Here is a 17,089-nt window from a genome sequence, read left to right on the forward strand (position 1 = left end):
GCGTGCCACCAAACCTTTCGTACAACATCGATGGATGTATGTCTAAAGTATCTGTGTGCACACTGAAGAGCTTACAAGTTTTGGATTTGTGTAGTTGTAGTATTAATTTTGTATTTCATTGATCTTGTGTAGGTGCTTTGGTTTGGCAGAGTTGTGTGTGGGTATATATATATATATATATATACATATACATATATACACACACACATATACATACATATACACATATATATATATATATTTGTATAAAGCCTAACCCAAGTGCATTTTAGAACATAATGTTTAATTAAAGCTGAGCTTATCTCACACACAACACTTCTCAGAGTCGTTTTAAACTCTTGTTTTCTTTCCTATTACCAATAAAGCTTCTATTTAATTTGACATTAAGCTAAATTTCCTGGATCTGAACAGTTCTCTGCTGACTTGCATTTAATCAAAGGAGTTACTGTAAGGCACATTACCCCAAATAAGAATTCAATTACTCATTATGCTGAGGAAATTTCATTCAACAGACTCAAATGAAATCCTATTGAATTAGACTGCGTCAAATCGAATGGAGCTGCCCGTGCTCTGGTAGATCCTCCTCAGCTCTGACAGTGTGGCGGCAGTACGCGCTGGCCGCCCTACAGACACGGCTATTTAAAACAACATTAGCAAGGATGGTGATGTTTCCTCTTCGCCTGCCCCGAGCTACAGCCTGACTTGAGCACAAGTCAACGTTGTTTCCTCTCTGTCGCATCCCGGAGCCAAGAGCTTTACTGACGGGGATGGGCTGCGTTTGACTCCGTCCTGTCAGCAAGTAAGGAAGAGGAGAGTCTAGTGCACACGTACACTATGTGTATTCGAATGTTCCGGTGAGGAAAACTATTGTTTGTGTGCGCGCGCGCACGTATGTGTGTGTGTGTTGAACAAGGCCAGTCATAGCTGACAGCGTCTTTCAAGGGAAGAGAAGGAGGAGGAGGAAGAGAACTCTCTCATTTCTTTTCTTTCTGCTGGAGAAAATGTCAGCATGCATCAGTCTGTTTGGCTACTGGCACAAAATCCAGCCACACACCCACACACTATAACGCACACACAGACATGCCAGGGAGGTAAGGAAGCCGCGAAGAAGGGAAAGCGAGAAGTATCACGTAAGGGGAAAAAAAGGACGAAGGGAGAAGAAAGGAGGGAGGGAGGAGGCCATCTGGTCCTCAGCGTTCACACTCACACTCGCATCACACTAACTGGAGAAATGAGAGAATCGCCTCAGACAACTGTAGACAGGAGCAGGTCTCGAGCTCTTTCTGAAGATCTGATGTTGCTTTTACCAGCTGCTCACATTCACCACTGCAATAATGCTGAAGGGGCCTCGGGGCACTAATGTAACCTCACAGTCCTCACAGGATCTCTTTCTGTCTTACCTCTTTTTTCTTCCCCTTTTTCTGGTCTCCTCCTCAAATCCCCCCCCCCCCTCTTTTTGTTTCTTTTACCAATTGCATGTCTTCCTTCCTCCTCAATCGCCCCTGTTAATTTATTCAAAAACACATTTTCCAGCCCATCCGTCACAGCTATAACCTCTTTACGTGCATCTGATAATTCACGCTCTGCAACAGCTGTGATGCCATCAGAGAAAGAGAGACTACAGCTTTTAGCTAAAGTGGAAATTTAGCACTTATAACAGCTCGATAAGGGCGATCCAAAGTATAGAGGACACCTGTGGAGAGTTTGTTGTTGCGCATCCAAGTTGCAAATAAATATTAATATCATTCAGAGACATAAAAAGATCAATAGATGAAATCTTGATGGAATCTTGAATTACACAAAATATATTCATGAAAACCTACGTGACATACTTCAAACTTCAAATACTGTAAAATGAAAAATCTTTAAGATGCTATTTCCCGTCGAGCGCTATTTTACATCTCGTCCCATCATTCCTGTATTTTAAAACGTGATTACGGCTCCTCTGAGAACACTGATGAAAGCCCTGAAAACTCATCTCTCTTCATCAAAGTGACATATGTAGACGTTCAGCCTATGACAACGATCCCTCCAGGTCTTCAGCATGAGCCGCCATTAGTAGGTGCGAATCTGTGAAAATTGCTCCTCACCTCCAGCTCCACCAACGCATCCAACGCCCACCCGCAGCGAAGGCGGTAGCTGCTCACCTTCTATACAAATGTAGGTTTGATGTATTCTGATAACAATAATTATTCTCAAACCTGAGAAAAGAGAAAAGAGAGAACCACCTACAAGCTGACATACGAGGTAGTGATGTGTTTCATTTATCACTCTCTACTACACAGGAAACACATAAACAGATATAAAATATCATCAGTGTTCGTCTTAATGACATTATCAAGAATAATTATGTGTTGCTAATGCTGGATAATCCTTGCTCTTGATTGCAAGCTAGCAGGATACTAACCTGGCTCAGGTTTGTTACATACGAAACTCTCTGAATCAAGTGATTCTGACGCAGTCATTGCTGCACTGCATGTGAAAAACAGTCAGTCACGGTGGTGACTGCTTATTTCATTCACGATATGTCTACTAGCATGAAATAAACACCATCTGGACCGCTCTTTAAGTAGCCATTAACCGCTTCCCTTCTCTGTCCCTAGATTCCTTCCATACCCACGTACACACAAACCTGTCAGGACTCAGTAGCTGTAGTAAATCGAGGTACCCACAGGGATTAGCAGGGACTCCTCCTTTTGGGAACTCTCACTTCTCACTTACTCTCACTCGCTGTATTTACATGCCGTGTGCGGGTTCGCTGGGTGCATCTGTTTGAATGGGTGCACGTATGAGTGTCATAGTGTGTCACTAGCTTGTGGTTTGGTTTATTTCAGGCTGCGGGAGACAGCGGAGGAGCCCAATCAGTCTATAGAACTATAATTATCATGTCAGTGCCTCTCTGCTACCACAGCTCTGTGTAGGAGGGGTATCACAGCTACAAAGACCTTCTCGGCTAGAGGGTGTTTGTGCATGTGCTCCACGTCAAACCTCGGTGTTTCTCAGCAGCGGATGTGCAAGAACCACCCGGCACTGGCATCACAATTAGATGGAAAAGTAGCTGTGAGCATATCCGCTCTTTTTTTGTTGTTTTTCCACGAGAAGTCCAGTGTGTCAGTGTTGTAGCATGTGGTCCTCCACGTATGAGGGAATGCTACAAAAATGAGACTACTGTGACATAACGTTTTAAAATTTGAAAGTAATATTAGGATTTATGATAGGAAATAGCAAAGGGAATGTTTCAATTCATTTACAGTGATGTGAGTTTGGAGGTTTAGGGGGTGTGGTAAGCTGATGATGGTCCAAATACAGCCAAGCAACATGGTAGGAATATTGATTCCTGGATGTGTCTGGAATCAGCTTTAACAGTAACTAAGATTTCTGCTACTGCCGGACTTGAGCTGCAGAGAGACGAGAGTCAAATCAGCGAATCGGATGATGAAATTCAAATGCATCGCACCTCAACGGTCCACCTGTGTCAGCTAAGTGGCAGTTAGTTGCCATGGTGACAGCATGTTATGTAACTATAACCAAGTGTCAAAAAGTGATGTGAACTGAGTTTGGCACTTCTTTTTCAAAACAGCTTATAATTCCACCTGGTTTAAAACCCCAGAGAGCCCTGATAACTTGCTCTATGCAGTAGAAAGAAAAAAATAAAAATAAAGATTTTTCCTTTAATTTGGTGATAATAAAACCATGCCCGTAGATTAATAATTGTTGGCTCAGCAGTAGGTTAGAGATGAAAAAATGTCAGCGAAATTTTCCAGCTTCTGTAGGTTAATTTGTTCACTTTAGCTCTGCACACTTCAAATGGCGTGAAAAAACCGAAAGCTCGCATTTTGCAAATCAGCCGGTCGTTTTGTGTTTAAATTGTGTTTTTATGTGGGGGCTGGGTGAAAACCTTTGCACATTTTTATGTGGAAGATATAACTGTGACATACTGACATATCCACGCTAATAAATTGTGATTCATCTCTCATCAATTCTTCAAGTCTGTAATAAATACAGTACGGCTGGGGTTTAGTCTAAATAACACTTTGGGCGGGTATATTACATTAAAACTGGTGGCTAGTGAACTGTTAAGATTGCTACTAAACCAATGCTGCCGCTAATATTAGCCTCTTCTTGCGTTAACAGAAGGAGACATTAAATGCCGTGTACTGCCGTCTGCGCTCTCTTCAGTACACTCTGTGATGCGTCTGTGATGCTGCTTTCTCCGTAACATACTCACCATACCCTGGGCAGCAATGAGTGCAGCCAAGGTGCTTCTCCCTGAGGTGCCAGGGGTACAGAGTGACAGACGGACCTCCTGTCCTCCCACCAGAGTTCGGTCCATCTCTATCAGCACAGCTTCTGCCTGCTCGGCGCTCTCATATTCCACCACGCCAAACCCTCGCACTGGACTGCCCTCATCCTGAGCAAGCTAGAAGAAACACACATAAAAAGACAAAGCATTTATTCAGTAAGTCATTCTTTTAGATTTTTCTTCTATGGCTGGGCAGAGAAATGTGGGCTCTAATGTGAAAAATTATTTGAATTTCTTTTTTCCTCGTGTTTGATTCTTCATCTAAATTCCTAGTTGGCCGGGGAACCGGCAACGTCAAGACATTGGTATTGATCACATCCCACAAATTGTATAAACATGATGAATTGAGCTAATTTGTGCTTAAGGAGATCTGAAAAATCCCTATTGACACTTGTAAATGTGGAGCACTACAAAAACCAAAAGAAAAAAAGAAAAGAAAAAGAAAAGAACTCGTATCTCGTGTTTTATTTTAGCTTCTATTTTTTCTTTTTTTTTTACATGTCTTACTGGGGCAGAGTAGTCTTCTTATGCTCCCACTTATTACAAGGATTGCATTCATGCCATTATCAGATTTGTGCCTGATAATGGCATGCCTTTTGCAGATGCTCACCTGCTGGAGTGTCTGATTAAAAGCAGGCGCACTCCTGTCATGTTTGTTGTTCCTGTTAGTTCACAGGAATGCTCCAAATCTACTTAACAGGCTTTCACTAATATACAGTACACCTTTCCACTTCCAGGCATGCCACATTAGCTGTAAGATGTTAGAACTGTCTGCTCACTGGTGGGTTCAAAACATATGGAATAACCTGTCCTGGTTAAATGCACCCAGCAGGCTGGAGCGAGTTCATTCAGGAGAAAGTGGGTCGAGTGACATAAGGGAGAAATGCCACCAGTAGCAAGAGCAATAGTCCAGCATAAAACCCAACATCAACTTCTGAAAACAACGTAAGTTCTGACACTACAAACTAACGTCATCAGCCCTTCAGACTTCAGCAATTATCTGTAGGAATAAAAAATTAATACGCCACCACTGCAGCATTATCGCCAAGAGCTGTTTAATGAAGTAAATGTATTTTAAAGTGGATTTTTTTTTTCAGTACGCAAAAGAAAATTTACTGACTTCTTATCAGCCAGTATCAGCTGCTTACTGCTTGATAGGTGTGCCCCCCTCCCCCTCACCAGAGACCTAAAAATACTTGCATTTACTATCTTTTAATAAATCATCGGGGCAAACAAAGGAGGTCAGACACGTTTTTATATCTGCACGTTTTCGGCACCATCTAGGAATAGCAATATCATTCATCTAGAAGACTGATTGGCAAAACACAATCTTCTCCAGTGGCAGTTATCTGTGCAGCCCAAGCTACCGTCATGATGCACTTTGACTAAGAAAATGAGAAGCCAGCATGAGAGGCTGCAAAGACTGCAAAGTTATCCGAATCTTAATCCGCCCAATGTTTTCAGAGAGTTTTAGACTAACAAATGCACAAATTCATGCATGTATGGGTTTTTTTCTGTGCATGACTGACAGACAGGGAACTGACAGATAACAGTGGAGTGGATGTAGAAGTGCTTCTCTCAGCTTCTTTTGTCAAAAAGGATAGATAAAGAAATGACATGATGTAAAAGATACATCCTTTTGCTCTTCCTACACCGCTTCAGGGATGTGCACATAGACAGAGATACACACAAACACAACCTAACAGTGTCTGTGGAAAAGACAGCTCCAAACTACAATAATCTCCTACTTAGGAGGCGGATCGAATAATGGGCCTTTTTCAGCATATAAACTTGACAGAGCATTATTATCATACATTTATGGTCAGCAGTCAATAAAGACATGTCTCAGCGCTAGAGTGTCCTGCTGATAAAGACTGACTTCTCTGTCAAGAAGGCTGAGTCATTTCCATCTTCTGAGCTCAAGCTAAATAATGCAGGCAGGCTAATAGCTTATAGCTAATGGACTTTATCGGATAATGACTATGTCCACGAAGTAATGGCTTGTGGTTAAAACATACCACTTAACGTATTGTTAGCACTGGTTCGATTCATATGAAATACAGCAGGAATAAAAAGGACAGGAACTCAATTTAACTTCTCTCACATTCTAAAGGATGTGTGATCTGTTAGAGACCATTTGAAGGTTTGGTTTGCTAATACTTGCACCATCGCTGCTAAAGGTGCACAATTAGACACCAAAAAGGCAGTTTTCAAATAAATTCATCTTCATTCCAGACACGCACAAACAAAGAGAATTTCGTGGCACTGTTGGAAGTTAAATGCAGCGTTACTTGTAGTGTCTACAGAATATAAACAGCTGTGTTAAAAAAAAAAAAATCTGCATATTCATAGACTCTGGATATTTCAGCCAAAGAGAAAAGCATATATAATTTCAGGAAGCTGCAACTATATAAATGAACACTTTTATGAGAAACCCTTATCTGATTTCTTATATTAATTTCCATACGGTGAAAGGAAGGTGCACTTTTGCATCCATTCGGTACATATTGTGTGGTTTGCTCCCTCTGAAATGCAGCATTTGTGATAGACTCTAGCCACATCTCCCCACTACTTTAAGCTGCAACCAAGTGATCAGCCAAAACATTACTGACCTTTTTACTCTGAAAAGTAAAGAAGGGGAAAATTGTGCAAAACAAAGCTGAAGAGCTATATTTGTGGTTCTCTTTGCACACAAGGTCGCATAAGAGCGTGTGAGTCATGGAGGCTTTTATATCAATCAACACAGTCTGTATCGCACAGGCCAAATGTATTTTGAAAGGTGCAGACGCTGTGAAATACCAATCATGTAGCAAGCAAAACAGCAGACCAATGTGAATACTGGTCCTTAGCCATAGCGTGAGATTTGTCGTGTTAATTGTGGATTAACGTTATTTTGACCAAGTACTTTTATAGTACATCAGCGCAATGTTGTTAATGAGTGAAGTCAGCTTTGGTTTCTTTTGAGAAAGTAGCATAACTGTGAGGTTGGAGTAATTTCTATGGAAGGATGTAATCTGCGGGCATCTTTCTCACCCTCAACCGGTTGCAGCAGATGGCTGCTCCTCCCTGATCCTGGTTCTACCAGGTTTCTTCCTGTTAAAAAAGGGAGTTTCTTCTTTTCATTGTCACCAAGTGCTTTTGGGGGTTTTCTCTCTATCCAGCTTTGTCACATCAGCATCAGTCTTCTTGGAATTTTTATTTTTTGAATCTCTACTGGAAGCAGTTCTAGATGTGACACCATCACAACACTGGTGGAAAAGCCCTGGCTACTCTCTTATAATGTTGCAATAAACTCTGATCTTGAGGGTATGAAAGTCAATAAATCCAAAGTCCAAGTGACAAATTTCTAATGTGAGAGCAATGAAAAAGTCCTTCAGGGTTAAACAAAGCAGAACGGGACAGAACAACAGAGACATTAATACGAATAATGATCAACGATCAGGCAGCAACAGCAGCGTGGAGCAGCAGGTGGTTTTAATGATACATGTTTGAAGGTAATACTTTCCATGAATTTGCTGCCTGAAATAATGCAATATTAAATACAAGCAGAGCTGGAAAAAAACAAGAAGGATGATCAACAGAAAATTAGCACCTATAATTTCAACTCATTTGGATGCTCATTGATTCAATTATTCTCAACCAAATGTACCAGACATTTACTGCTTTGTACATTTGGATTCGTAGGTTTTCAGCTTGAAATTCTTAGAAACTGGATGTCTGTTTATTTATTTATTTTTTTTTGGGGGGGGGGGGGGTTAGTATTTTCTGACATTTTAAGGTAAACCATTGTTTGAATACTGAAGAAATACATTATTCAGCCTATTTCACCTTCCAGGGCTAATAAAAGGAAAGCTGTTCAGAAAGTTGAGTTAAACATTGGGAAAACATCTTCAGCAATAAATTAAAAATAAAATACAATCAATTCAATTAAATGCAGCTTTTGCTAATGTTTTACCACTGTTCGCCAAGAGGTGAAGATATCTGAGTTTTCTCAAGTCACAGTTTTGACCTCTAAGGGCCAGCATATGAATCGAAGTACATGACTAAGGTCTACACAGAAAACCCCCCCAATATGAATAAGTCTTCTGATGCCTCCACATACAGCATAAAATCAGGGAGGGTATAAGAATTCATACACAAAGGCTTTCACATGAAATGTGAGCAAATCAGAAACTTGATTATTTATTTTCAACTGCTGCAAACAGCTAAGGCATCAGCTAAACTCAGAAGAGTTTCAAACTCTGCATTTACATTGCACATATGTACATACATTACTGTGCAAACGTTTTAGGCAGGTGTAAAAAAAAAATGCTGTTTACAAAGAATGCTTTCAGAAATATAAATGGTTGTTTATTGGCCCCAAACGTATTCTGCAGCAGGACAACAACCAAAACATACAGCCAAAGTCATCAGAAGTACTGGAAGTGATGTTATGGCCCCATAGAGCACTGATCTCAACATCATCGAGTGTGTCTGGGATTACATGAAGAGACAGAAGAATTTGAGGAAGCGTACATCCGCAGAAGATCTGTGGTTAGTTCTCCAAGATGTTTGGAACAACCTACCAGCCAAGTTCCTTTGTTGTTGTCGTGTACCCAGAAGAAGAACTGATGCCGTTTTGAAGGCAAAGGTTGGTCACACCAAATATTGAATGATTTAGATTCATTCACTGCATGTTGTTGAAATAAATAACACTTCCATTTTTGTGCTGTATGTGAGTAGTGAACTGTGAGTAGTTTATGAAATGATTCAATTTTTTCTTTCCTTTCTCTTTGTTGTAAAAATAAAGGAATTTTGAATCAGTGGAAAGCAAACGCATTTGTACTTTTTCAGCACGAACACTGACGCCTGTTAGCTTCAACACTCAATCAAGTGGCCCCTCCACTTCCTCCCACCTCTCATTCGTCTGCTGTTCCCTCCAGCCTGAACAGGGGGATGGAGAGATGGATGGTTGAATGAATGCAGGGAACACAAGAGGAATATGCACGTATGTGTGGAGGAGTAGGTCGATAGGCTATTATCATCAGCATATATTAAGCAAACTGCATGGAAATGACCGGAACCACTTTACCACTTGAGATATGGATGGATGGATGGGGGAGAGAGAGTGGGAGTGAGGAGGGAAAAGAAAGAAAGTAAGTGGCGGAGGAAGGGGACATAAAAGTGAGGCAGAAAACATCAGTGATTGATTAAGTGACTGATGGTTGAAGAGAATGAGGGGGGGTGGGCTGACAGACAATATGAGCCAGAAAAGACAGGAAGAAAAACACATAAAAACTTGCTAACCATTATTTTTGTGTGGACACACACACACAAACACACACACACACACAGATGCGCGCACACACACACACACACACACACAGATGCGCGCACACACACACACACACACACACAGACGGGTATTCATAGCTTGTGAATCTAATTCAGCGGCCCCTTTTTTGTGCCACAGACCAGTTTACGTCCCCCAATATTTTCACGGACCAGCCTTTAAGGCGTCGTGGATAAATACAGCAAAATAAAACCAGTACCGGTACCAAAAAAGATTTATTCATAACACACGGGAAGAGACACTGGGAAACTGAGTTAACGATAAAAACCGATTAAAAACCCTGAAAACTATAAATTTCACACCCGAGCCTCAACTCTCACGGCCCGGTACCAAATGACTCACGGACCGGCCCAGGGGTTGGGGACCGGCGATCTAATTGACATAATGCTTTCCCTAGCCCTTACCTAACCATAACCCAAATGTAACCCTGACACTAAAGCCACATTTTGAGTCTTAAAAATGCCTTCAAACTCATGGGGACCAGGATTTTGGTCCCCATGAGGTGTGTTGATCCCCACAAGTATACATATATAGTATATATATACACAAGTAGTAAACTTCCAATTTTTGGTCCCCACAATGATATGAATACACACTCTCACACACACACACGAGTGGAAGTGGGTAAACTGTGAAACAAACATTATATATCAAATTGGATTCTGTGAAAATGGCATTCAGACTGTCATCAACTTGTGTTTGTGTGCGCGTTCGTGAGCAAGGATGCAAAGACTGAGTGAGCTTCTCCCTTAATTTTTTTTCTCCGACTGCACTCACACAACAGAAGACTGGAATATATAAAACATTCAATCGTTATTTGAATCTGCACAATTATGCAAATTTAAAATGGGCTTGTGCGTACTGTATCTGAGCCTTGTGGATGCCAGTTGTCATTTAGCTCCCTTTCTCTCTCTGTTTCCATGTGTACAGTCTCTTTAAAAACCCAACACCCCTCCAACAAAGACCATAATTTCTGGATCATGGTTTGAAGATTGAAATGTCCTCTTACTGCAGGAGTGTTCACATTAAGACTACTGTACAGAGAAAGACAAAAAACAAAAATATTTCTGATCTAATGTCAAGTTTCCCAGATTTTCCTTCAAAATTCTGCTTTAAATGCCTTTGGATGATAAAAAAAAACCAAAACAGATTTTAAGATGGAAATCAGAAACTGTTTGCATTGCAATGATCCTTTTTTCTGGTTTTTTCCTATCACGTGTGGCTCTACCTTGTCCTCAAGGCAGACTTTGAGAACATTAAAGAGTAATTATATGAGCAAATTTAGCACTTCGTGCTTCATCCTCCAAATTATTCTTGATGCAAATCAAAAACAGATTGGCCCAGAAGAAACTCCTTCTCCTGCAATATGCAATTACCCTGTACCAGTCTAATTAGCACATTTTTTTCCACACGTTGGCCAATAGGTAGTTATGTTTGAATAACAGATTACGCTAACCCACTGCACAAACTCAAGTCCAGGGAAAATATGGATTTTTGACTAAAAGCACAGTTTTCTTTGAGCGGTGCATAAAAGCCAAACTGTGATGCATAAGCCTTCAAATTTCACTTGCATGCAATACGCTTAGAGTTTTCATCTTTATGTGTCGGAAATCATCATCACTGCATGCACTGACATGTTTGTTTTGATGCTGTTTAATCAGAAATTGAGGCATACTCTCACCAGTCACTTTATTCGGTGACCCGGTTCAAGTGCTTAATACAAATATCTAATCAGCCAATCACATGATCTTTCTTTTAAGCCACACATTGGAAATCTTATAAAAAACATTCAGATTAAAAGTAAGGTGTGAAAAAACAATTTGTTGCTGCCACCTTCTTACATCACATTGATTATGGTGACATTATTTGAGGTATTTTCTTACAATGCTCCTTATACTTGGAACAAATTACAACAGGATTTGAAGCTGTGCAGCTTAACTGAACTGAAGGGCTTTAAACCAATTTTAAGGACAACAGAGAAAGCATCATTGGATGTCTGTTCATGTTCTTGTGGTATTGTTACTGTCTTTTATTTTATTTTCAGGTGCAATTTTTTTGTATGAATTGTAACAACTACAGTATGTTTTAACATATTGTCATTTTGTATGGATATTTAAAACGGGTCGCTCTTAAAAATGAGACCTCGTGTCTCAATGAGATTTACCTGTATAAATAAAGGTGAAAATAAAAAACATGAGAGAAACTGAATTAGGCATATAGGTGCACTCAAGATGACCTGCGTGGAAGTTGATGTCAGACAGGCTGGTCTGAGTATCTCAGAAACAGCTGATCTACTGATCTACTCCCACACAACCACCTATAGGGGGAAAAAAGAAAAAAGAAAGAAATAGGAAAACAATGGAATGAACGGCCGTTCTCTGGGTAAAAATGCCTTGTAGATGCCAGAAGTGAGAGGAGAATGCCCAACAGATGGTTTTGAGCGAACAGAAAGGTAACAGTAACTCAAAAACCCCTCATTACAACTAAGTTATGCAGAAGAGCATCTCTGAACCCACAACTGAACCTTGAAGCAGATGGGTTACAGCAGCAGAAGCCACACCAGTTGCCCTCATGTCAGTAACTGTAAGAACAGGGATGGGGTTACCGAAAATGAACATCAGAAGACGGGAAACCCGTTGTCTGGTGTGATGATTCTTGTTTTCTGCTATCAGATCCAGAGAGTAGGGTTAACATAACATGAAAGCATGGTTCCAACCTAGCCTTATATCAAGGCTAGTAGCGGTGGTGTAATGATGTGGGAGATAACTTTCGTAGCACACTTTGGGCCCTTTAGTATGAATTGAGCATTGTTTGCATTTCACAGCCTACCTGAGTCTTGCTGACCATGTGACCATATGAGCAGTCTTCTGACGGCTGCTACCAGCAGGACAAAGTACCACGTCAAAGCTCACGTCATCTCACACTGGTTCACTATACTCAAGTGGCCTCCATTGTTACTAGACCTGCAGTGGAGCACCTTTGGGATGTGGTGGAACAGGACATGTGTGCAAAGAATTAGGGTAGTTCTCAAGGCAAAAGGAGGTACAGCCTACAACTAGTAAGGCACACAATAATGGGACTGTAAGTGTATATTTAAACTACTACGCAACATTCATGCAAAGAAAAGACACCATGTCTAAGCGAAATGATAAAAGGAATATAAATGCAATATGGCTGAAACTCACACTTACAGCATTTTGTTACATGAAGCACTCTCGTCTTATACTCAAACTTTCCTTACTAGCCAGGGTTTTGACAGCATAATCAGGCATCTATGCTAAACGAGTCAAGCCAAAGTGCTGTGGCACTTGAGGCAACTTCAGTTTCAGCATAATTAACAGCAGCTGATGACTTTTTTTTTTTACTTGTTCAGTACGACAGCAAATTTTCACAAAGATATGAAGCACTAAAGGCTGAGATTTCAAGTGGGAATCTACATGTAAAGGGATGCTGCTGATTGAGAACAGCATTTTCCATCATGACATGTTGGATTTTATTTGTACTTGTTGTTATTTGTTACAGATCTTGAGTTGTATTATTGTTGCTTTGTGTATAATAAGGTTCATTACAAAAATCACTCACTTCTAACTAGGGATGGGTATCGAAAACCGGTTCTTGTTGAGAACCGGTTCCCACTGTTTCAATTCCTTGGAATCGTTTGCCACTTTTAAAAACGATTCCCTTATCGATTCCAGTCGCCCCGAATGACGTCATCACGTTGAGTAGAGTCTTTTACCCAGTAGGAAACACGGCGCCTGAGCGGCACAAACGCTCAAAAGTTTGGTTACACTTTATGAGAAAGGATGACAACAGGGCAACGTGCAATACTTGCAAAGTAGAGATTTCATCAAAGGGAGGAAACACTACGAATATGCAAAAGCATTTGCTCAAAAAACACGCGATTGCTTTCAACGAATGTCGTGTTTTTGATCCGCTCCGGACTAGCGAAGCTCAACCCAGCAGCAGCGGTAGCGTTTCCACGTCCTCTCCCGTTAATACTGCAGGTAACTAATCAATTAGCATTGCATATTATGTTAGCGCGATTTACCTTATTACAAAACCTGCTATTACTGTGCATTTAGATAACCATGATGAGAGAGACAGAGTCTGGCTCAGATGCTGGCAGTTCTCGCTGCAGTCTACCGGTAGCGTCTCCTTTCAGGGCAGGATAGACGAATGTCACCCAGCAGTGTCTAAGTTTGTGGTAAAAGGCTTGCACCCATTTGCCACAGCAGATGCCCCGATTTCACTTTGGTAAGTGAATGTGTTTAATTGTAGGCAGGGACATTACTGGATATTCTTGTGTAATTGCTACAGAATAATTTATGTTAAACTTTGTTATTGCTACAGGAGAATATTTATTTTATTATTTTACATATACATTTTTTTTCCTGGGGACCCTGTGACACCCCATTGAAGAGCCGTAGGCTGGATCTCTTAAGATCTCACTGTTGGGTTTGTAAGGCCATGTTACTCCTAAATTTCTATCTTGTTCAAAGAGAAGATATAAAACAAAGTTCTAAGCTATTCGACTTTAGTGTTCTCCTTTTTAAAAAAAAAGAATCGATAAGAGAATCGATAAGGAATTGAATCGTTAAACAGAATCGAAAATGGAATTGGAATCGTTAAAATCTTATCAATACCCATCCCTACTTCTAACCTAAAAAACTCTTCATGCACCTTAAACAACATGTCCAACAGGAACAGAAAGTTCGTCCATATTCAGCACGCCAAACTGAAAAACAAAATGTTGGGGGACCCAAACTGCCCTCTTGTTGCTACACATTGACACGACAGACATGGCACATGTTGTGAATGTGAGCGATTTATGATTGATTGTTAACAAACACGTAGTCTGTTATGTGTTGTGACCAAGTCATGACACACATCTTTGACTCAACAGATCTCTAAAACTTATTTAGATGTACACAGATGTAATGCTTTGGTGCTGATGGTTTTGTATTTTTATTCAGTTCTTAATGTTAAGCGCTTTGCTCAGCACTTGCTTTATAAAAGAGTTGACTTGGCTGGCAGCTCTGCATTGAAGAAGCCTAGAGTGCAGAGAGTTTTGGCAGGAAATTCTTGCTCACTCATGTCTGTATCTCAACTTGCTGTGCTAAACTTTTCAGTTTTATTTAATTTCATTATATGATGCCAGTTGAAAACTGGTTCATCATTATTCTTACTTTTTCCCCTCATCTGTTGTGTTTTTTCTTATTTGTCTAAACTTTTTTCCACTGTATTTACTGATATGTTGCATTACTAATATCTTACTGATTTTTCTTTATTGACTTTTCAGATCATCAACAGGGAATAATAAACAATCCACATCTGAGTGTGGTTATTTATATATCTATCAAGCGTCTGGTCAGTGTAATATATGGGTTTTGATTAGTCCATGTGATGTGACCATGTGACCAACAACATGTGATTCAGGACTACACTGCATTATTATCAGATGAAGAGCAGAAGTGCTTGAACTGTTTCATCTACCAAAATCAGAATCAGAATACTTTAATAATCTCTGAAGAAATGATGTGGTTACAGTTGCTCCAAGACAACAACAGTAACAGACTGAACTAAATTAAATAATACAATATATCACAAAATATAAGAGATGGCTATAATATATACAAATAGCTCAATTATAATTATAAATGGGCAGCACGGTGGCATGGTGGTTAGCACTGTTGCCGCACAGCAAGAAGGTCCTGAGTTCAATTCCACCATTAGGCCGGGGTCTTTCTATGTGGAGTTTGCATGTTCTCCCTGTGTTTGTGTGGGTTCCCTTTGAGTACTCTGGCTTCCTCCCACCATCCAAAGACAAGCAGTTAGTGGGGATAGGTTAATTGGTTAATCCAAATTGCCCATAGGTGTGAATGCTGGAGTGAATGTGAGCGAGAATGGTTGTCTGTCTCTGTGTGTTAGCCCTGTGATAGACCGGTGACCTGTCCAGAGTGTACCCCGCCTCTCGCCCTATGACAGCTGGAATAGGCTCCAGCGACCCTGAAAAGGATAAGTGGAAGCGAATGGATGGATGGATAATTATAAATATCCAGAAAAGATGCAACAAAGAGGTAAAACTACAGAATGAGAGTTGCTGATTTTCTCAAGGTAAAGACTCTTCACTATTTACGAGAGAAGACCAATCCAAGAACTCCCTTTTAACAGGAAGAGGCTTCCAGCACAAAATGACTCGTGGATGAGTAACCATCTGCTGTTTGGAGTTGGGGTTGAGTGAAAAGAGAAGGAAAAAAATCCCATTGCATTAACATGTGCCAATGGACTGCCTGGAATCTCAGTATCATCAGTACAACAGGAGAAACGGCAAATACGAATTTAAAGCGGATTCACTGAATTAATGCTGTCAAGCTCAATACTGCAAAGACACCTTAAAAACAATTTTTAAAAAAAGCAGTTGCCTGTCTACTCTTAAATGATGTTACTATACATGTGACTGTGCATGTGTGTGCACGCATAGCTAGCAATCACTGTGTCCGACAGCTCTTGACCTCCAGTCGTGGTCCCCAGCAAAGCGATGCAGAATGCATCACTGGCAGGGCTCAGGCTCGGGGGAGCACCTGTCAGTTTGTCGGTGTGTGTTTGTGTGTGCGTGCGTTTGTGTGCGTGTGTGTGTGACACAGTTTAAATGGTCACGTCAGTTGTCGGAACAGAGTGATGAGGTCAGGACAGCCCTGTCACAGCTGTCTTTGAAGAGAGGTACATGGCCTATCACGGTGACAGCTTTAAGTGCAAATGTCTTTATGACGAGTGCTGGACAATGAAGGGAGAGGTGGAGTTAATCTAAGTAAGCCTCCATTAAAAAAAAGGGGGAAAAAAGAACGCTTGTGGTGTACTTCTGCTAAATCGAATGATTTCACAGATTTACGGTCACCTTTGTTTGCAGCGGGAAGACGTCATTGAATGAGATCATCTTTTCAAATAAAACTTTGAAACACTGCGTTTCACCAAAGGGGGTCAATAATTGTGTCAAGAATCTTATGATTGTACTTGGAAAGATTTAATTAGCTCTACAAAAGCAAGTGCCAGTGATTGAGAGAGTAAAAGAGTACATATTCAAAATCAGCTAAATTAGCTCTTTTTTTCTCCCCTGTTGTACTAAATAAGGCAACTGTCTGGCTCCCGACAGCAAAAGAAAAGTCATTATTTTCATTTCCATTTTTCTGGTTGATTGTCAACAAAGTTGAAGGTGCTTTGGGGAATTTTCTTCTAAAAAAGAAAAAAAGTTAAAAGTGGCCGAAAAGCACAAGAAGTGCTCATATCCATCCTCATAAAACACGTATCATGAAAGCTCAGATCCACGTTCACCGCTTTGCTGTTAACTTCTCGGCTTTTGTTCTGACATTGCTGCACATCACCACCATCTGTATCACTTATACACCACTGATAGTGCAGATTTTCTTTTGTTTTGTTTTTGTTTTTTTTTTGGGGGG

General features: G+C 40.5%; 1 protein-coding gene across 1 annotated transcript in view; it reads right to left on the reverse strand.

Annotated features, from left to right (window-relative positions):
* raver2 (ribonucleoprotein, PTB-binding 2) overlaps positions 1 to 17,089 on the reverse strand; it is a 93,648-nt gene that overhangs the window by 16,792 nt on the left and 59,767 nt on the right. Inside the window, exon 5 of the mRNA XM_014340979.2 lies at positions 4,229 to 4,420. Coding sequence (XP_014196465.1) covers positions 4,229 to 4,420 — 192 coding nt within the window. The remainder of the gene's footprint in view (positions 1 to 4,228; positions 4,421 to 17,089) is intronic.

This window comes from Haplochromis burtoni, unplaced genomic scaffold, assembly GCF_018398535.1.
Source record: "Haplochromis burtoni strain Fernald_Lab_line unplaced genomic scaffold, NCSU_Asbu1 Contig_423, whole genome shotgun sequence".
Classification (NCBI taxonomy): Eukaryota; Metazoa; Chordata; class Actinopteri; order Cichliformes; family Cichlidae; genus Haplochromis; species Haplochromis burtoni.